Here is a 22,409-nt window from a genome sequence, read left to right as displayed (position 1 = left end):
AGATGCCAGTTTGCAGTCTTAAAGTTGCAGGTTCAAGTATCGTTCCTGCCACTACCGGCGCCACGTACCCTGGTATTTTCCTGTAGGACTACCCTGCTGTGTGAATTACAAGTCACCCTCAGTAATGACATCAGCCATGCGGTGAAATACATTTTTAATTCTCCACTGGAAATAGTCAGAAATAGACAGAAAGCCACAGCAGCCTGTCGCTGTTCACCCTCACACGGGTTCCCGACCCAGAGCCTAGTCCAGGGATCCACAGTCCCAGCCTCTGAGAGCACCTCCTCCCCAATGCTGCTTTTCTCCAAACTAACCTACAGTCATTTACCCATTAATACAGCTGGGTAGTTTTACCAGAGTTTTACCTTAAGTTAAGAACCTTGGTCAAAGGTACTACAGCTCAAGGTGGGATTCAAACCTCCAACCTTTGGATCCAATGGCAAAAGCACTAGTCACCACGCCACCTGCTGCCCTCATAACTGTAACCAGGACACACTTAGTGGATCAACTCAGTCCCCAGTTGAAGGGCACAACAGCAGCAGTGGGATTCAAACTGGAAACCTTCTGGCTGTTATAAGACAACAACAGCAGCTAAGACAACACACACTTTCCCACACTGCAATCTGAAGGCAGCGCCGGGAGTTGAACCCAGGGCCGGCTCTTTAACCTGGTGATGCCGACCCAGCCGGTCGCCGGGACGGAGGACCGCGATCGGATGAGATGGGATGAGATGAGCTGAGCTGAGCTGGTCCTAGAGACCGTTTGGCTCTTACCTTCTCCCCACCTGCCCCACATGGTTCACCGCGCTGCCCCGTCTCACTCGGATTCGCTGGTGTGTCGCTGGAGCGCCGCACCCTGTGCACTCTCACCATCTCCTACCCAGCAATGAGGGCCCTGGCAGGCTGAACCGCTCTCTCTCTCTCTCTCTCTCTCTCTCTCTCTCTCGCTCTGTCTGTCCGTCCGTCCATTTCTCAGTGGGGTTAAAGAGTAGCTGATAAGGTAAAAGCACGGTGCCCTCCTCTTCCCACCGCTTCCTCATTGCCTCCGCACCGCTCCACTGGTGTTTCCCGCATCGCGTCATTCCACGATTAATTACCTTCGACTTATAAAAACACTCTTTGCCATTAAACAGCGAAATACCGCGGCCATCCTTATTACTGCACTTATGTGCAGTGCGTGATGGTTCAAATTCCAGGCTATGCAAATCGCTCCGGACAGAAGCGCCGATAGGCAAACAAATGAGCGGGAGGTGCTCGGTTACTTGACGGCTGCCACTTTTCCGCAGTTTATTTTTCCAACAATAAGTCAAAGGATAAAAAGTGTGTTGCTTCATGTAAGCTGGGATTTCAAAGCGTTGCAGGGCCGAGCCTCAAACGGGTGCGTAATTACCGCAGTGCACAGAGGCGTTCGCTGTCCATGAGCGATCCGGCAGCTGGGTGGCCATTTAATGGTGGAGCAGGACGGTAGGGCAGCAGCTCCAGGCCTGAAGTGGGTGTCAGGTCACAGCCCGGCTTCACCCCAAGCTACACATCTTATAGAGCGGTGCTTGAAAGTATGTGAACCCTGTAGGGATGGTCATTACACACACACACTTTCTGAACCGCTTGTCCTATACGGGGTCGCAGGGAACCGGAGCCTAACCCAGCAACACAGGATGTAAGGCTGAAGGGGACACACCCAGGATGGGACGCCAGTCCGTCACAAGGCACCCCAAGCAGGATTCGAACCCCAAACCTACCGGAGAGCAAGACCTGGTCCAACCCACTGCGCCACCATGCCTCCCCGATGGTCATTAACTTTGGATTAAATATTAAAAATAAACTAGTACAATCTAAATCCTAAAATAAACTTAGAAGATGAGTAAATCACTATGATTTACATCCCTGGTTCCACTGACCTGCTTGGCTTAATCAGTGTAACTAGAGCTCCACTTATTTTTACACCTGCACTACTTGTGCGTTTCTACTACACACACGATTTCCTCTAAGGCCACGTGTGGACCATATTTGTCATTAAACACCAGTTATGTCACATGAGAAACACTGATTCTCATTAAATAACCATTTTGTGGTAAAACTAAGGACACAAGGGGTTTACCACACTTTCGAGCTGCTCTGTACATTGCAGCCCACACCCACTGATGGGTTTGTGCTGAACCAGCAGAGGTGCACTTCTGCTTCTCTCCACCCCACTGCGATCCACACCCCCCTGAACCCCAACGGAGATCTACCACCGGCCACGATCCACCGAGGCCTTGACCACATTGAACCTCCCATAAACTGCAGACAAAACACTGAATCAAAGGACCACGGTCCTTCCTGCCCCCCACCCAGGAGCAGATCATATGCACGTTTTCAGAAGATCGAAATCGATCTGTACAATATCTAGCTCTATAGATAATAACCCAAGTGACTCCTGAGGTTTAAAAAAAAAAAAATGCCGCCGCATTGCCAAAAAATGCTGGAAAACCGCGGTAAAAGGAAGGTATGCGAGCGTGTACTGCATCACCATTCAAGTGGCAAAATGCGAAATACAAAAGACACATGACACTCTTTCTTCTTCACCAAACTCCAAGAAATCCATGTAGAGAAAGTGACTAATCTCATGCGGCCACCTTCTCGGAGACATCGAGCGGACCTCAAAACCGGGAGAGGGAATAAAGGCTCCGTGTTTCGACGCAGTGACTCACCGCACCGGCACTAATGAGGGGGTGTGACGCTTTCGTGACAAAGTGGCATAGCAAGTTACGCGCGGTTCGGCGCTCAAGGATCCACTCCTGTCTCTCGGAGCAGCGGCCTTCCGTTTGTGGAGTGCGGTACATTGTCCAGGTGCTCTGAGGTCAACGGTCAACAGGTGAGGACGACACACCGAGGAACGCTCGGCCCTGTTAGACGCAGCGCGGTATGACTCACCTCCGTTGTCCCTCCTCCATCCACTCCCCCCCAGACTCAACTTATCTTTTCAGACCCCATGAATGGGTTGGCCTTTCTCCTCTCTGAGTCCTTTCTTCTATTATATACAGCATGACCAACTATGCAGTTCTTTCCCATGTGTTCAGAACAATTTCTTTCTTTCTTCTGGGCTACGGCACCAACTTGGCACTTTTTTTTTTTTCCCACAGTATTTAGATTTACATTTACATGTATTCGTTTAGGGGGGTGCGGTGGCGCAGTGGGTTGGACCGCAGTCCTGCTCTCCGGTGGGTCTGGGGTTCAAGTCCCGCTTGGGGTGCCTTGCGGCGGACTGGCGTCCCGTCCTGGGTGTGTCCCCTCCCTCCTCCGGCCTTACGCCCTGTGTTGCCGGGTAGGCTCCGGTTCCCCGTGACCCCGTAAGGGACGAGCGGTTCTGAAAATGTGTGTGTGTGTGTGTGTGTATTCGTTTAATTGGGGGGTGTGGTGACGCAGCGGGTTGGACCGGGTCCTGCTCTCCGGTGGGTCTGGGGTTTGAGTACCGCTTGGGGTGCCTTGTGATGGAGTGATGTCCTGTCCTGGGTGTGTCCCCTCCCCCTCCAGCTTTTTGCCCTCTGTTGCCAAGTTAGGCTCTGGTTCTCCGCGACCCCGTATGGGACAAGGGGTTTCAGATGATGTGTGTATTCATTTAGCAGATGCTTTTCTCCAAAGCGACATACATCTCATAGAGATACAAGGTGTTCATTACATTAGGAGAAAGAGACACATAGATGCAGACGTGTGATTCTAAGGTAGTTTCTTTCCACCATATGAACCAATATTCATCACTCCAGTAGCTCCATAAAACTTTATCCCAATATCAACAATTTTTGACCACCTTCCTACTAATTTTTCTTTTTGAGACACATATAAACATTTACGTTACATTACAGGAGTAGCTGTGTAAAGGTTTCTCCGGGCATCGTCATAAAGTTATGGTGCATAAACTTTGACACCTTACATGAACTTAAGAGATCATGGGCCAAGTGAGTCGTGTGTTCGGACGAGTCTTGAAAAGGTGAGTTTTAAGACCCTGTTTTGAATCGCAACATGAATCACAACAGCCCAACTCTTCCGTAGAGCAGACGACCCTTGTGTTCAATTTCCCCGGTCCAAGGATTCCTCATTAATAGAGCGCAGGGGTACCCCGCTACCCGACCTCCTGGCATCAGCACTTCTTGAAAATTAATACCCTCCTTCGCTATCTGTCGCAATCCCTTCCTCTATAAAGGGTCTCCCAAAAAACAAAAAACTTGTCCTCTGAGAACATATTTTCTATGTTTTCTTATTCAAACTGATAAATTCTATCAGATATATTGAAGTGGTGGCGGCGGGGGCAGTTGCTCTCCCATGATGCAGCGCCGATCCTGTGGATCTAAATGGTGCACGAGCGTTGTGGGGAATTATGGGGAATTAATAACTCTGTGTTTTTGGAGAGCTTTCTGCCGAGCGTCCGTGTGTCTCCTTCTGATGACGCGGAGGCGCGTTAAAGCTCGTGTGCCAACACTTGTGTCTCCCGAGCCGTCTTTCTGTAGCCCCGCCCACAGCACGGTCCGGGCAAGTCACCATATTTCTGGGCAACTTAAATAGCGTCCAGTGTACTCTTGTACTTTATTACTATGGTCATTTTAATTTGTTATTAATCAAAGTGTTTTATGTAGTTTTTAGAGCCACGTGGGCCTTTTACAGCATTTTAGAGACATTTGTCAAAGATAGGTGGCATTTTTCAGATGGGCTGGGAACCGGTTATAGTTTTCCCCATAAGGAATAATGGGAAATGGGCTCCCGCTATCCGTCTTTCCATCCTCCGTCTTTTCTTTATCCGTCTTTTCATTGTCTGCCCCATTTTCAGGAATGAATTAAGGGCAAATCTGTGGTTAGGTAATAACAGTAATCCAGCAAAAAAAAAAAATTAATACTCATCTTTGTGTTAATAAATGCAAGTCTCTCTCTTGCATCCTCCCCATGTTGTCTATGTCCTTTTCGGTATTTCTTGCTTCATCTGACTTGATCTGCCAGGACTTTTACCTCCCTTTTCTCGCTCTCTTACCTAAGGAGAGAAACTCTACCCAGTACTTCTCCCCCCCTTCACTCTTTCTTTGGCTCCGCTGCTAATCCCCCCCCCCCCCCCCACCACCACACAACCTTCCTGCTCCAGCAAAAGGAAACTGTGATACTTTCTCATTTCCTCCCCTGCCGCCCGCCGCGGCTCCTGGAAGGCGAAACATAAGCACAGGTGCTTTTGTGAAAGCTGAGCGTGCCCATGCCTTATTAATGGCCCTCGTTCCTGCCGACCTCCCCATTCACAGCTCCCGTCGCCGCTGCCGCTCGCGCCCGCGGCAGATGGCCGGCCCTCCGCACAACCTCGGCGACCAACGCATGCCAGAACCTCAAACGCAGGCTTGCGTGTATCTGCAAAGGTAGCGACGTGCAACATGCTACCGTCAAACGATCCACCGGTGTCGACACATCAAGACCATAAATGTTTTTATGGCCTTATTTTTTACAAACTGTTAATCAAGCCCCAGCAACCCTGACCAGGACAAGTGGGCTCTGAAAACATATAGGTGGATGGAAACCAAGCCAAACAGCATCCTAACCTGGGTTTGGGACCACAGTGGAACCTGAGAAAGAAACTCACATTTATTCATTTAGCTGATACTTTTCTCCAAAGAAACTGACAATGTTAATCAACTTACAGTTATTCACCCCTTTCTATACCTTGGTAATTTAACTGGAGCAATTTTAGGGTAAGTACCATGCTCAAGGGTACTGCAGCCAGAAATGAGGTTCAAAGCTGCAGCCTTCAGCTCCAAAGGCAGCAGCTCTAACCACTACACTACCACCTACCTCCTCTGCTTGTGTCTCCTCAATGGCTTCCTTTAGCTGCCCCGATTAATTTTTAATACCCTGGTTATGGCCTACATATGCGTCAATAGAACTGCTCCCAGATATCTACAAGACTTGATCATCCGCTACACCCCAACCAGATTGCTACGCTCTTCCACATCTGCCCGCTTGGTGGTCCCATGAACGAAAGGTAAAGCACGGAGGTTCTCGGTTCTGGCTCCGTTGTGGTGGAACGACCTCCCCCTCTCACTCAGAACTGCTGAATCTCTGTCCACATTTAAAAAGGGTCTGAAAACTCACCTCTTCCAGAATCACTTGGCCCATGATCTCTTAAGTTCATGTAAGGTATAAATGTTCATGCTCTATAACTTTAAGATGATGCCCAGATAACCCTTTACACAGCTTCTCCTGTAATGTAACGTAACTGTTTATATGCATCTCCAAAAAAAAAGAACATTACTAGGAAGGTTCTAAGAAATCATTGATATTATGATAAAATTTTATGCAGCTACTTGTGTGATGAACATTGGTTCATATGATGGAAACAAACTAACTGCATTTAAGAGTCACACGTCGGCATCTACGTCTCTCTTTCTGCTAATGTAATGAACACATTGTATTTTCTATGAGATGTACGTCGCTTTGGAGAAAAGTGTCCGATAAATGAATACATGTAAATGTGATGTAAATGTACCAGCTGTCTCTTAACACCATGGTCTTGATTATAAATGGTGTTCAGGCGTGTCTGGTCAGTGCGGTATGTTTACAAACACGCCTGTCCTCTTCACGGTCCAGCGGGACAGGTGATGCTCTGCGTGTCTTCCCTACACGGGGGGCTCGGGGCATGTGGCACACGGGCAAGGAGCCACACCTGAACCGCTTCGGCGCGTCGTCACCAAAGCGCCTTTGCCGTGCCCGCCGTCCTCCTCGCGGTCGCGCTCCGTGGCGCAGGATCGCCTCGCTCTAAATTCAGCATGATGACATCTTACAAAACAGTCTCCTACTCACTGCAGCTGCAACGCAATCCAAAAAGAACCTTCGGCAAAAAGACTCATAAAAACAGCAAATCGCCAAACGGGGTGTAGCACCTTACTGCCTACATGGAGAGATGTTATCGCATTCCACATCACGTTCCCTTCCTTGACCCCGACGAGAAATATCATCCCATTAATATCTCAGGGAGGCCGTTTTGAATATTGTTATTGTGTGTCCTTCATGTCTTGTATATTGTTACTGTCTTGTGTTTCAGTCTGGTGTCAAACCCTAATCCTAAATACCTATGTGCTATACAGCGCTGCTGGAAAGTATGGTAACCCCTGGTGTCCCTCAGTTTTACCACAAAATACAAGATAATGAGAATCAGTGTTTCTCAGGTGGCATAATAGGTGTGTAATGATCAATTCCATATGTTGGTTTAGAGGAAATCATGTGTGTAGTAGAAACACACAAGTAGTGCAGGTGTAAAAATAAGTGAAGCCCAAGTTGCATCGATTAAGCCAAGTAGGTAAGTGGAACCAGGGGTGTAAATCAAAGTCATTTACTCATTTTATACATTTATTCTAATATTCTACACAAGAGTAATGACCATCCCTATAGAGGTCACACACATTCAAGTACCACTGTACCTATGTGTCGTACACTGGCAACGGAGGGGTCTAGGTTCTCGTTCCGAACAGTCGTCTCTCGCCGAAGCCCCATATCAACATCACGCTTAACGGTCTCCACTTACAGTGCTTCATTTCGGCGAGGACTGTCACCTCACCCTCTGCGCGTTCTTTCGATGCACCGAAACCGAAAACAACTCCAACGTTAATAAACACACACACACACACATTTTCAGAGCCGCTTGTCCCATACGGGGTCTCAGGGAACCGGAGCCTACCCGGCAACACAGGGCGTAAGGCCGGAGGGGGAGGGGACACACCCAGGACGGGACGCCAGTCCGTCGCAAGGCACCCCAAGCGGGACTCGAACCCCAGACCCACTGGAGAGCAGGACCCGGTTCAACCCACTGCGCCACCGCGCCACCGCGCCCCCCTCCTCGTTAATAAACAACGGCACACAAATGCAAAACGCGGAGTTTGGTGCGGACGGCAAGGAAACGTTATGCAACCGTGGAGGCGGGTCAGCAAACTGGAATAGAAATGTTACAGAAGCACATCAGACGTGAATCCAGATACGTCTCTGGGAAGAGCGACTCCGGCAGATACGTTTTTCCTGACTCACGATATAGATGTCTTAAAAGCACATCCCCTCACGTCCGGTTCCTCGGCGGACCTCCACACATCCCCACACATCCCCGGAGGCTGCAGCGGAGCGGCCCTCGACGACGGCCGCACTACCTGTTAAGGCCATGTTGCACCCGGAGCAGAAACCGAAGAGTCCGCGTAATCACCCGCGAGCGTATGAACCTCTCTCCTTCACTCCTGCGGACACATGCAGTGCCGATCCTGCCCCGTATGTCCCGTCCAGCGTCCACACCCACCGTCGCTGATGGGACAGATAGCGGCACAGCAGGGAAGGCCTGCTGTCCATTTGCATGGCTGGTCGGCTCAAGTGCGCCGCCTGAGCGATTGCGAGATTTTTTTTTCTTTTTGCATGAATGGAAAATCGAGTGTGGAACAGGAAAGCGATCTTGGCAAAGAGGCGCAGAGCTTCCCGCAGCACGCAAACACGCACAGCGCAGGACCAGCATGCATGTACCTGCCAGGCCACCAAGCGAACCCATGGTTACCGAGTCGCTATGATGAAGCGTTACGTTAAAAGCCACGTGTCGTACCGGAGAAATGTGGAAGATTCAAAAGGCGACTTTGACCTCAAATGTTCTCAGTTCTGGCTTCGATGTGGTGGAATGACTTCCCTCTCTCACTCAGAACTGCTGAATCTCTCTCTACATTTAAGAAGGGTCTCAAAACTGATCTCTTTTGGACTTTCTTCTCCTCTTATCTCTTATGTGCTCAATAAACATGTAGTGTGTTACCTGTTTAATAATTTATGAAATCCAAAATGCAGTTTCATGTAGAGAATACTTTACACCGTAGTACGGCATTCAATCTCTCCTTCTGTTGGTGTGATGCATTGTTGAACTGTTCTTGGAGATGTGCATCACTTACATTTATGCACTTAGCTAACACTTCTTTTCAAAGAAACTTCAAATTATTTACCCATTTTTACAGCTGTGCAATTCTGCTGGGCCAGTTTTGGATAAGTACCGTGCTGAAGGGTACTACAGGTAAAATCTACAACCTTTGGATCCAAAGGGAGCAACTCTAAACATTACGCTACCAGCTGCCCCGAAGTGGACAAACACATCTGGTAAATGAATAGATGCAAATATAAATGTAAAATCCAGTTGCAAGCATTTGAGTATAGAAAACATATATGAGTATAGCTGTGTGTCGCTGCAGGTTGGGTACACCTGGGCTTACTTGTGTGTAGAAGGGGGAAGGGTACACCTGGGCTTAGTTGTGTGTAGATGGGGGTTGGGTACACCTGGGCTTAGTTGTGTGTAGATGGGGGTTGGGTACACCTGGGCTTAGTTGTCTGTAGATGGGGGTTGGGTACACCTGGGCTTAGTTGTCTGTAGATGGGGGTTGGGTACACCTGGGCTTAGTTGTCTGTAGATGGGGGTTGGGTACACCTGGGCTTAGTTGTGTGTAGATGGGTTTTGGATACACCTGGGTTTAGTTGTGTGTAGAAGGGGGTTGGGTACACCTGGGCTTAGTTGTGTGTAGATGGGTTTTGGATACACCTGGGCTTAGTTGTGTGTAGAAGGGGGTTGGGTACACCTGGGCTTAGTTGTGTGTAGATGGGGGTTGGGTACACCTGGGCTTAGTTGTGTGTAGATGGGGGTTGGGTACACCTGGGCTTAGTTGTGTGTAGATGGGTTTTGGATACACCTGGGTTTAGTTGTGTGTAGAAGGGGGTTGGGTACACCTGGGCTTAGTTGTGTGTAGATGGGTTTTGGATACACCTGGGCTTAGTTGTGTGTAGATGGGTTTTGGATACACCTGGGCTTAGTTGTGTGTAGAAGGGGGTTGGGTACACCTGGGCTTAGTTGTGTGTAGATGGGTTTTGGATACACCTGGGCTTAGTTGTGTGTAGAAGGGGGTTGGGTACACCTGGGCTTAGTTGTGTGTAGATGGGGGTTGGGTACACCTGGGCTTAGTTGTGTGTAGATGGGGGTTGGGTACACCTGGGCTTAGTTGTGTGTAGATGGGTTTTGGATACACCTGGGTTTAGTTGTGTGTAGAAGGGGGTTGGGTACACCTGGGCTTAGTTGTGTGTAGATGGGTTTTGGATACACCTGGGCTTAGTTGTGTGTAGATGGGTTTTGGATACACCTGGGCTTAGTTGTGTGTAGAAGGGGGTTGGGTACACCTGGGCTTAGTTGTGTGTAGATGGGTTTTGGATACACCTGGGCTTAGTTGTGTGTAGAAGGGGGTTGGGTACACCTGGGCTTAGTTGTGTGTAGATGGGGGTTGGGTACACCTGGGCTTAGTTGTCTGTAGATGGGGGTTGGGTACACCTGGGCTTAGTTGTGTGTAGATGGGGGTTGGGTACACCTGGGCTTAGTTGTCTGTAGATGGGGGTTGGGTACACCTGGGCCTAGCTATGTGTAGCCAGATGCAGTGTGCTATAGAGGGATGTTGAGTACAGCTGGGTCCATGTATGTCCTGGACTATGATCTTCACGCTAATGCTCTCATCATATGCTTGTGTGGGGACCGCGCGGTATTCCATGGGGAGGAGCAGCTGAAAGAGGCGCACAAAGTGTTTGTGTTGAGGTGGACAGAAGGGCGGTGCTCCACATACTGCGCCAACACCGCACTCCAGCTCCCGGTTCCACATCAATGGCCCTTTTCATCCGCCAGCTGCCGTGAGGACGCACCCTTTTCCAGCCGTAGACACGCACAGGCCTTTCTACCTTCCAATGAACCCACACCCTTCCCCTCCAGCACACACTCATACACTCTTGCGTGCGCATCCATCATTGCACTAACACCTTTTTCACTTGCACATCCTAGAGCTTTAGATGTTTACCTGGTTATACATCAGTGTTTTATCAAGCCCGTATTACAGCAGAATGTCTGCGTATTGAAAATGTAATATTTGGCCTCGAGGAAGCTTGTTTACCACTATGCTACAAACACGGTAAGACTCAGCATTGCAGGGAATGTTATATAAAAATGGCCCAAACATAACAGCCTTGTATTTGCTGTATATTTTCATGCCATGTGGGGCAGCCGGTACCATAGTGCTTAAAGCTCATACTATTGGACCCAGAGGTCACAGGTTTAAATCCCACCTCCAGTTGTAGTACCCTTAAGCAAGGTACTTAAAAATAAATTGCTCCAGTAAAATTACCCAGCTCTATAAATGGATAATTAATGGTAAGGAGCTTAACATTGCAAGTCACTTTAGAAAAAAAAAGCATCAGGTAAAATAAATTCTGGCCCTTTTAACATATTAAAATGTTTCCATGTACTATGTTGGTGCCACACATGGACACACGCATCTTTCGTCCCCAGTGATACACATCCATCCGGCTTAGGTCTGCTTTCCCGTTCCTTGTATCCACCAATCGGTCATTAACCTGAGAGTTTTCTCCAAAGAAACTTAGCGTAAGAGTGTATTTCCGATTATTTTCCCATTTAGGTGCCTGGGTATCTTTTTTTACCGTATGACGGAAAACAAAGACGCGTTCAACTTGTAGTAAAATGAGGAATGAAGGGCTTGAGTGCTGGAAAACATCTGTTGCATGTAAGATTTTGGGTGGGTCATGATGGACAAAGATGCTTCAAGGTTGCCGAAAAATAAAGCCTTTTGGCAACCTCGAAGCATCCTCATCAATGTTTTGTCACAATTTTTACTGTATCAATTCAGGGTAAGCACCTTGCTCAGGGGTACCACAGCTGGAGGTGGGATTCAAACCTGCAACCTCAGTGGCTCTAACTCTACACCGCAAGGCTGCCCGTAACGCGTGACACGTTCAACGCAGTCAGTTCAATGTCTCTGTGCGGTCGGCACACGATTTCAAAGAGGCGTACAGAGTTTCGGGCACACGGGACAGCTGGACTCGTAGCGGTTAGAGCTACTGCCTTTGGATTCGAAGGTCGCCGATTTGATCCCCACCTCCAGCTGTAGTACCCTTGAGCAAGGTACTTACCCTAAATCGCTCCAGTAAAACCACCCAGCTGTGTAAATGGGTGAATAACTGTAACCTTAACACTGTAAGTTGCTTTGGAGAAAAGCATCAGCTAAACGAATACATGAAAATGTCATAGAGCACCTCCCACAGTTACCCCATCATCCTCCAGGTCAATGTCCCAGGTCAAGATCCACATCCCACGGTCAGCTAGCGTCCGTGCGTGGGAAACACTCATCCCGTGTCCCACTGATAGATCCTACGTTGCGGTGTCTCACGTTGGTCAGGGCACAACGTCATACACCCCGGATAGGGTCCCACACACTTGCTACAGACCGAGGCGGGGGGGGAGGGTCGGGGCAGCAACAGTAATCGGAGAGCACATTTACCGGCACGCCCCTTGAACCTTTGTCCCCAGTTATCAGGCTGCGGTCGAACCGTGCTGCGGCCTGCTGGGTAATCACAACAGTGCAGGCCCTGGATTTCCTCACGCTGACATTTGTTTTGCAAATCAACTATTGTCATGATTTTGCAGTATTTTGATTTGACAGGGTTGCGGCCCCGGTGGATCGCCGAGGAGAAACTTGCGCCGGAAGCCCGTCCGCCACGGCAGCTTACGGCGTTTGCTTCGGCGGCGCCGAGACCCAGTAAAACGTGACCTTTAGAACAGTGCTGTCGAGCGTTGCGCCGTAATGACCCTTCGCCTCCCTCGTCTCAACGCCGCGCTCGGCTCGAGGTCTCGTGACACCGCCGCTGGCAGACGGATCCTCTCCTTCCTACCGCGCGCGTCGCCGCGTAAAAGACGCGATCCTGCGCGCCGCGACCTACGGTGAAGCCGAGAGCACGTCAACAAGCTCGCTTAAATCAATGCTGAAATAATGCCCAGCTGTGGAAACGTTAGACTTCAGAGGAAAGTGTCCGCTAAATAAACGTACAGGTCGATGCACTCGTTACTTGTCTGAGTGATACACATTTACATGACATTTGCACTTATTTATCGACACTTTTCTCCAAAGCGACTTCCAATGAACTCTGTATAGTGTTATGAGCCCACACACCTTATTCACCGCGGTGACTTACACTGCTAGATACACTACTTAGAATGTGTCACTCATCCATACATCAGCGGAACACGCTCTCTCTCTTCATCACTCACACTCTATGCGTGAACCTCAACAGCATGTCTTTGGAGTGTGGGAGGAAACCAGAGCACCCAAAGACTTACACTGCTAGATACACTACTTAGAATGGGTCACTCATCCATACATCAGCGGAACACACACTTACCATAGAGGGCCTTGGCACTCAACTTGCTGTCCGATCGCGCCACCCCACTGTAAAGACCGGAGGGAGAGGCAGGGTTAGACTGGCCGTTCTTCATCCTGACCCCGTGCCCCACGCTGCCCGTGCTGTCCGATGGCTCGCTGCAAGTGTAAGTCCGCGCAGTTGCCCTGGACCTCCGGACAAGGGGTGTGTGTTCACTGGGGTGTGGTGGGGGGACGGGAACCGGGAGGGAGGGGTGTCGGCCGCGTCCAGGTCTCCGGGCAAAGAAAACATTTGTCGACAGAGGTGCTCTGTCAGCTGGAACACTGACTCACGCTGAACAGGGAGTGTGTGTGTGTGTGTGTGTGTGTGTGTGTGTGTGTGGATGCAACTGAGAAATCCTTGTCAGAGTCTGTTTGTGTACATAACTGGGAAGTGTGCGTTTTAGGGTGTGCGCACTTAGATAACTAAACCAGCGCGTCCGCTGGCATACCTGTGCGCGAGCGAGTGTGTGGATGCGCACATAGCGTGCATTTTTTTGTTAGGCTGCACACGAACGTGCGAGCTCATGTGAGCGTGTGTGTGCGTGTGCGTGTGTGAGTTTGTGCTCACGGAGCCGAGGAATGCGTTGTCTGACGAACCAGAGGAGAATCTGCGCGTTTGTGTGTGTGTGTGTGTGTGTGTGTGTGTGTGTGTGTGTGTGTGTGTAAAGGAGAACAAAAGCGAGAGAGAGAGAGAGAGCATGTTGCACCCACTTGGTGTTTTTTGTTGGGGCTCCCAGGAGACTCATTGTTTAAGACATCCACCTGTCAGAGAACAGAAGAAGGAGGGTTTAGAACCAGGCTATAACCACACAACAGACACACCGCGACAAGGCCTCACACGCTCCCGTGCTACACATGTTAAACACACCCCCACTGGCCTCCGCACAGTACCCACGGTGCACTTCTCCCTCAACGAGCCCACCGTTCCTCCTCCACGGCCAAGGTGCGTCACACCCTCAGTCTCTAACAACCTTCTCGCGCCGCGTTGCCCGTTTCAAGCAGGAACACCAGCATCCGCTGTCACAACACCTGTACGGCCAGCAGTGAAAAACGACGTAGAGGTGCAGGTCGTTCTGTGCATAACCCCGTTAAGAGCAAAGCTCACATTTTGTTTCATAAAAATGGGGCGGCACGGGGGCGCAGCAAGGAGTGCTGCCGCCTCGCAGCATCCAGACGGTGTGAGAGGACATGGGTTCGATCCCCACTCAGTCTGTGTGGAGTTTGAATGTTCTCCCTGTGTCTGTGTAGGTTTCCTGTGGGTGCTCTGGTTTCCTCTCACACTCCAAAGATGTTCTGTTGAGGTTCACCCATAGTGTGTGGGTGACAGAGAGAGTTGTGTGTTCCACTGATGTATGGATGAGTGACACTTAGCACTTACAGGTAGGAGGAAGGGTAGGGAAGGTAATGACAACAGGGCTCTGAACATTGTTGGAGTACTGAGACCAACATGTGGTCCTTAGACACCATCAGCTACAGGAGGCTTTCAACAACACATCCACTGCATTTATTTATTTAGCAGACTCTTTTCTCCAAAGTGACTTCCAATGAACTCTATGTAGTGTTATGAGCCCACACACCTTATTCACCGCGGTGACTTACACTGCTAGATACACTACCTACACTGGGTCACTCATCCATACATCAGTGGAACACACACACTCTCTCTGTCACTCACACACTATGTGTGAACCTCAACAGCATGTCTTTGGAGTGTGGGAGGAAACCAGAGCACCCAAAGACTTAACACTGCTAGATACACTACTTACACTGGGTCACTCATCCATACATCAGTGGAACACACACACTCTCTCTGTCACTCACACACTATGTGTGAACCTCAACAGCATGTCTTTGGAGTGTGGGAGGAAACCAGAGCACCCAGAGGAAACCCACACAGACACAGGGAGAACAGACAAACTCCACACAGATTGAGCGGGGATCAAACCCACGTCCTCTCACACCACCCAGGCGCTGTGAGGCAGTAGCACTAGCCACCGTGCCGCCCCTTTCTGCTGACACTTGGCCCTCTCGCCAAGGCCTCTTGCTGTCCCTCGAGTTAGAATGCTTGTGAGCAAAATGAGACAAGTTGTACAGTTAAAAGTTATATATCAAATATACTGGAATAAATTTGAATGAAAAGGTCACTCTGTGAAATTTTGGACAATTTCAGCTGCATGATTCTCCAGCCCATCGGCCCTGGACTGTATGGAGGTGACCTGCTCCCTCATTACAGGAGGTGTAACTCCAGTGATCCAAGTGTCCCGCTGGTGGACGAAGCTCCGTCAATTAATCGGATGAGTATTTGCACATTTTCTGCCGATGCCCGGTTATAGGCAGGACAGACCGGGCTGCTTTTCAGTTAACGTTTCAGCCATTTAACCAGGAACAGATAAGATCTGCAAAGGGGTAAAGTTCTCGCCGAGGGTGGAAACGAGTAGCGAGACTGGACTCTTCACACTCTGGCGGCAGGAAGTGGGTCACTGGTTGAAATGCTGATCCGCTCCACGAGGCACATGTTTGGACACCTTGGTGATGCGAGTTCCCTGCCACAGGGTAATTTCCTATTATAACTGTCCTTCACAACCGATGGGCCCCATCAAATATGTACGGATTGCTTTGATAAATTCGAATAATGGAAGAATCTGGAAACTGTGAGTTGGTGCTGCGCAAAAGGACAATTTTTAGATCTCTCAGACAGACACGCACACGCAATCCGAAACTGCTAACCCCATGCGGGGTCGTGGAGAGTCGGAGCCTAACCCGGCAACACAGCGTGTAAGGCCGGAGGGGGAGGGGACGCACCGAGGAGGGGACGCCACTCTGTCGCCGGGCACCCCAAGCGGGACTCGAACCCCAGACCCACCAGAGAGCAGGACCCACCCCCCGCTTACTTTAAGCTCATGCCTGGATAAATCTTTACGCAGCTACTCCTGTAAAGTAAATTACCTACCCTAAATCGCTCCAGTAAAATTACCCAGCTGTATAAATGTATAAATGATTGTAAGCATGTAATAACTGTGACCTTAACATTGTAAGTTGCTTTGGAGAAAAGCATCAGCTAAATGAATAAATGTAAACCCATTTAATGTTCATAATCACGGTATTTACAAGACATGGCTGCTGGGTTTGCCCGTCGCAAACTACTATTTTGACAGGCATATGTGTTAATAGGCATTGTTTCTAAATGCCAAAAATGTTATTCATGCCATTTGGTTGACTTCCTCTCACGGTATTAGACTCACCCCACCTGTAATTTAAGCAAAACACATTCTTTCCTTCGCTTGCTCACGGGCGTTTCTCTGCCGACTTCCAAGCACGCCTAATTCGGTATAAAAATAAAACCCTACAGTTGTGTCCATTCATAAGTGGAAAAATAACATTTACCCCACACTTTAACCCTCGTCTGCCATCGGGTCGAGTCGAGTCGAAAACACGAGATTTCCAACGCAAGGGAGGAATGAGCATGGGTGCATGAGCCTGTGCCTTCCTCCATGAATGTCTCTAGGGTGCAAACACCACACCCACCAAGCAGCTCTGGAACTATGAAACGCTTGCTTTCCATTTAATTATTTATTTGACACTTTTCTCCAAAGCAACTTCCAGTGAACTCTGTGTAGTGTTACCTGCCCACACACACCTTATTCACCGCGGTGACTTACACTGCTAGATACACTACTTGCAATGGGTCACTCATCCATATATCAGTGAAACACACTCTCTCTCTCTGTCACTCACACTCTATGCATGAACCTCAACAGCATGTCTTTGGACTGTGGGAGGAAACCAGAGCACCCGAACACTTACACTGCTAGACACACTACTTACAATGGGTCACTCATCCATACATCAGTAGAACACACACTTTCTCTGTCACTCACACGCACTGCAGAGGAACCCGAACAGCATGTCTTTGGAGTGTGGGAGGAAACCAGAGCACCCCGAGGAAACGCACGCAGACACTAGGAGAACATGCAAACTACACAGACTGAGTGGGGATCGAACCCACGTCCTCTCGCACCACCCATGCCGCCCTACCCACCATGCCATCATGTCTTCAAACCCCCCCCTTTCACCACCCAAAATCCCCCAAAACCATCAGAGGTTTCACAGGAGCACAAAATGAAAATGCAAAATCGGCCCCATGTTTAAATATCAACAGGGACGGGCGGGGAGGAAATGGTGTTTGCTGTTGCAACAAAGGTGCAGAGCTGCAAAAAAAAAAAGAACAGTGGATGATCCAGTTCAGGCGCTACAGACCGATGATTATCTGACTTCTTTTGAATGTGTGTCCTAAATGCCTCACAAACCTTGACTCAAGAAGGTGGAGGGGAAAAAAAACCAGGACAGTCACACCACACCACTCCAGTCTTAAAAACAGCATTTTATTCCCTCAAGTGGGCCACTGTACTGTTCTCCTTCAGTAGTAGAAAGTAATATACTACCAATACTTACAGCATACATTTATATTTTTTCCATTTAGCAGACGCATTTCTCCAAAGCGATGTACATCTCGTAGAAAATACAACGTGTTCATTATATTAGCAGGAGAGACATAGATGCAGACGTGTGATTCTTAAGTGCAGTTATTTAGTTTCTTTCCACCATATGAACCAACGTTCATCACGCGAGTAGCTGCATAAAACTTTATCCCAATATCCATGATTCCTGATCATCTTACCAGTAATTTTTTAATTTTTTTGGAGATACATATAAACATTTACGTTACAATACAAGAGTAGCTGCGTGAAGGTTTATCCGGACATGATCGTAAAGTTACGGTGCATCAATATTTGCGCCTTACATGAACTTAAGAGATGGTGGCTGAAGTGAGTCTGGAAGAGGTGACTTTTAAGACCCTTTTTAAATGTGGACAGAGATTCAGCAGTTCTGAGTGAGAGGGGGAGGTCGTTCCACCACAACGGAGCCAAGAACCAAGAACAGCAGTACAGTATTAAGTAATATACTCACATGTGCCCCTTACCTTGAATGTATCTCTCAATAACTTGATGCACAGCCTTAACTGAGTACATATTTACGTACACAGAAAGTGCACCAACAAAAGACTCACAGAACAACTAAAATGAGATATAAATCATCAGATGTCAGACAGCTGGTAACGTAGCGGTTAGAGCTACTGCTTTTGGATCCAAAGGTTGTCTGTTTGAATCCCACTTCCAGCTATAGTGCCCTTGAGCAAGGTACCTACCCTAAATTGCTCGAGTAAAATTACCCAGCTGTATAAATGGGTAAATAACATTAACGCTGTAAGTCCCTTTGCTGAAGAGCATCAGCTAAATGAAGAAATCTAAATCCACTCTTTGACGAATATTAATGAGCCTTTATTATATGGGCACCGTGGACTGAGCGCTGCAAGGGTGCTAATGTGTTGATGCACGTCTGCGATGGGTTTGAAAGCACAAAAGGCACGGTGCAGATTAATATTTTCTCCCAGATGGAGATCTTTCTGTGCCGCACCGCTGTCCACCCGCACACAGTGGCGTCTCGCATGAACCGCAACCTCCGGCATGGACCACGGTCGATCGCCGACCGCCGACAAATCACACACGGCTCTGTAAAAATGCACCGCTGCAAAGCACACGTTGCACAGATCAGGTTTCACGGGACGCTGTGCACAGTGGCCAAAAGAAGACAGGTCCCCAGTGGGACACAATGCGGTCGGTCGCCCCCCCCCCCCCCCCGCCCCGGGATAGGTGTCTCACAGAGAGCAAACAGAATTTTACAGCTATTTGAACAGTGGGCCGACTTTAATGCGGGGCGCTCGCACAAAGGAAGAGATTTCCCCGGCTTTCTTTTATCTCTCCGTTCATCGTCTTTCCTCTCTTTTGTTGCGCACGCTGGCCACGATTCAAGTTTCAGGCAGGTGATACTGTGGGTGGAGCTTGTTCCTTGCTGTCGCCGTGCCAACAGACAACAGCGCTGCGCCCAAGAGGCATTGGTCCCTGGTGCTGGCATTTAAAGGCTGAAAGGAAATTACCTTAACCAGGTAAATTAAAAGCAGGAATTTACAGTACTTTACGTTGTTTCTCATACCTTGAAGGTTGCTGGTCGAACAGGAGACCCTCGTCCACGAAGCAAGGCTCATAAGCCGAGACGCTCTGGCGAAATGTCCGGCAGCGTAAAAACACCGACAAGGCGGCAGCTATGCAGCACAAAATTATAAATACTGCTAACCATTTTTTTACCATTAGAAATATTCTACCAATATAATTGCAATTAATCGACTATAATAATCTTAGAAAATGAAATACATGTTCATCTCCTCTGCAGCTGGTGCTGAGCCCTCCGGAAAGTATTACAAGGCTGACACTCACAGCAGTAATTATATTTGTTCATTTATTCTGAACACAAGCATAAGAATCTGACACAACAATAATGATAATAATAATAATAATATCTATTATTATTATTCTAAGGTTGCAGTGCACAGCTTACACAACACGGGATTCTCACTAGGGTAATTGGGGTAAGTACCTTGCTCAGAGGTACTACAGCAGGAGCATGGGTTTGAAACCCAGCTCTTGAGACGGAAAAGCAGCAGTGCTAACCATTATATTAGCTGCTGTTTACTGTGATTCACAGCGCTTGTCATGAATGAGAGCAGGGCCACTGAGAAGGACAACCCCCCCCCCCCCCCCCCCACCCACTTGAGCAAGAACCTTGTGTCTCCGGGCCCAGCGCAACAGCCCACGAAGCCACATCCTTCCGCACGGCACTTATTTGCTTATTGGCCCTTCGGTCGCCTGCAGTTTGCATACCTCCCATTTAGACCACATGAATACCTACTCCAGCTGCACCCCACAAAGGCACCTTTTTAGCGTCCTGCCAGTGGTTTAGCTGCTGGACATCAGCTTTATCTCCCCCCAGTGTTTACCCGCGCATGGCGTCGCAGGCGGAAATTCTGGCCTCCTATTGGTCCCCGGTGTCCGACCCAAAGCTGTTCGGCAGGACTGGCATCGGCGCTCCGGCCGCAGCACGTTTCGGTCCTGCTGGTGCGGCTGGGATTTGATCGCGCCTTCGCACCTGGGCACGAGAGCACGTCTGAGACGAGCTGAGACGCGGCGGCTCCCGCGCGACCCTGGATGTGTCTCTTCGAAGATATTCGACATTTTTGCATGGGGGATGGACGGCGCACACCGCATATTCACTTTGCACCTTCATTATACGCTACAACGACTGACGGACTTTGAAACGTTATTTAAGGGATTAGCAGGCTGCCCCCCCCCCCCCCCTTCCAATCCAAGAACAGCAGTTTGACTCCAACCTCCTGCTCCACCGCCCCTGAGTAAGATACTTATCCTGACTTGTTCCAATAATTGCTACCCTGCTGTATAAATGGATAAATCATTATAAACCACTTTGGGGAAAAATATCAACTCAGTGACTAAGCAATTAAAATACTAAAAAAATATGCACACAGGGTTTACTTACTGCACATACTAATCATTCAATTTATTTTATAGAGAGCTCTTTTCACACAGTGACACAAAACAAAGGATCAGAGCCATAATATGAATATATAGGCTGGCTAGACATTAAATTACTACGATAACTATATTAATTATTAAAGCTGTCAGTAAGGCAACTGGCCATGGAGAAAAGGAACAAAAAAACTCCCAACCTAAAGGTAAGGCTCAAAAAAAAACCTCTGGGGGTCCAAGTGCCAGTGGCTGTCCACCCCTCCTGCTCATTCTAGATTTAAAAACACTTGCAAGTCAATTTATAGCTATTTACAGCATTTTCTCAGAATTCTAATAAGCTGATGCAATCACTGATGATTTACCCACTTTTACTGTGCTGCTCACACTACGTTAAAATGACACATAAAATGACAAAACAACACGCGCACTTCAAACTCTACATGCATTACTCATAGAATATATGTTTGTTTTTGCACATAGCACATCAGGAAACTACAACACACACACTTTCAGAACCGCTTGTCCCTTACGGGGTCACGGGGAACCGGAGCCTACCCGGCAGCACAGGGCGTAAGGCCGGAGGGGGAAGGGGACACACCCAGGACAGGATGCCAGTCTGCCGCAAGGCACCCCAAGCGGGATTCAAACCCCAGACCCACTGGAGAGTAGGACTGTGGTCCAACCCACTGCGCCACCGCACCCCCAGTTGAAACTACAACAATCTTTTAAAATTATATTACGCATTTATACTCGGGGGGCATGTGGCGCAGTGGGCTTGGCCAGTCCCTGCCTTGTGGCGGGTCTAGGGCTCAAGCCCTGCTTGGGGCGCCCTGCGACAGACCGGCATCCCGTCCTGGGTGTGTCCCCTCCCCCTCCGGCCTTACGCCCTGTGTTGCCGGGTTGGCTCCAGTTCCCCGCGACCCCGTATGGGACAAGCGGTTCAGAAAATGTGTGTGTGTGTGTGTGTGTGCGTATTACAAAAAGCCATCCGTTATTTTAAAAACACAGATATGACAGAGACTTTAGGGCAATTTCAGACCATTAAGAAAAAAACCATCAGCAATTCATGCACAAGGCATCCAGTTTGGCAACAGTAAGAGCGAGGTCCATTGTGTCATTCCCCTTTTTTTGCAAAAGTAACTAATCTAAGAGCAAAACTCGAGAGTACTGCTGTTTCATCTTTGGCTGTAAGATCTGAAAGTAAAAGGACACTTTCAAATCAGTGTTTACACACAAACAATGTCTACAGCCACTTGTCCTGGTGGTGGGGGGGGGGGGGGGTGAACTCCAGACTCACCAGAGAGTAGGCCCCAACCAAACTGCATCCCCCCTCAGTGCTTACATATATGTACAGTATATATATATGGATGTCTGTGTGCACATTCCAAGCATAAGAACTTGTTTTTTAATATATATATATGTGTGCAGACAAATACAAATGCACACTTTGAAAGAATACAGCAAGTATCAGCAGATGCACTGAATGACAGCTGCATCTCTCTCACTGGTACCTGTAACAGGACAATTACCACAGTAAATCTCGTTGAGACAAGCTCTTCTTTTTCTGGCATGTTGCAAAACCATTAATTTCTGATTCACTGTGAAGACCAGTTCTCAAAATAGCCTAAAAATTGACCCTATACTCTGAGCTGGGTATTCAGAAAAGACTTGAAAAATGTTTGACTTTATGTGGTCTATAGTCATATGATGTGGCTATT

General features: G+C 48.6%; 1 protein-coding gene across 6 annotated transcripts in view; it reads right to left on the bottom strand.

Annotated features, from left to right (window-relative positions):
- The window catches only part of eps8l2 (EPS8 signaling adaptor L2), a 46,767-nt gene that overhangs the window by 16,004 nt on the left and 8,354 nt on the right, over positions 1 to 22,409 (bottom strand). Inside the window, exons 2-3 of one of the 6 annotated variants that reach the window (XM_018763734.2) lie at positions 13,964 to 14,014; positions 13,233 to 13,279 (exon numbers count right to left, since the gene is read on the bottom strand). The exons of 1 other annotated variant lie outside the window; for it this stretch is intronic. In XM_018763734.2, coding sequence (XP_018619250.2) covers positions 13,233 to 13,279; positions 13,964 to 13,998 — 82 coding nt within the window. In that variant the 5' untranslated portion in view covers positions 13,999 to 14,014. Of the gene's footprint in view, positions 1 to 773; positions 1,353 to 1,389; positions 1,586 to 8,024; positions 8,486 to 13,232; positions 13,280 to 13,963; positions 14,015 to 22,409 lie in introns of those variants that run through there. 4 more of the 6 variants (XM_018763737.2, XM_018763738.2, XM_018763735.2 and 1 more) reach the window with 4 other exon arrangements.

The sequence above is a fragment of the Scleropages formosus genome, chromosome 11 (assembly GCF_900964775.1).
Source record: "Scleropages formosus chromosome 11, fSclFor1.1, whole genome shotgun sequence".
Classification (NCBI taxonomy): domain Eukaryota; kingdom Metazoa; phylum Chordata; class Actinopteri; order Osteoglossiformes; family Osteoglossidae; genus Scleropages; species Scleropages formosus.
This window is presented reverse-complemented; position numbering and strand designations above follow the sequence as displayed.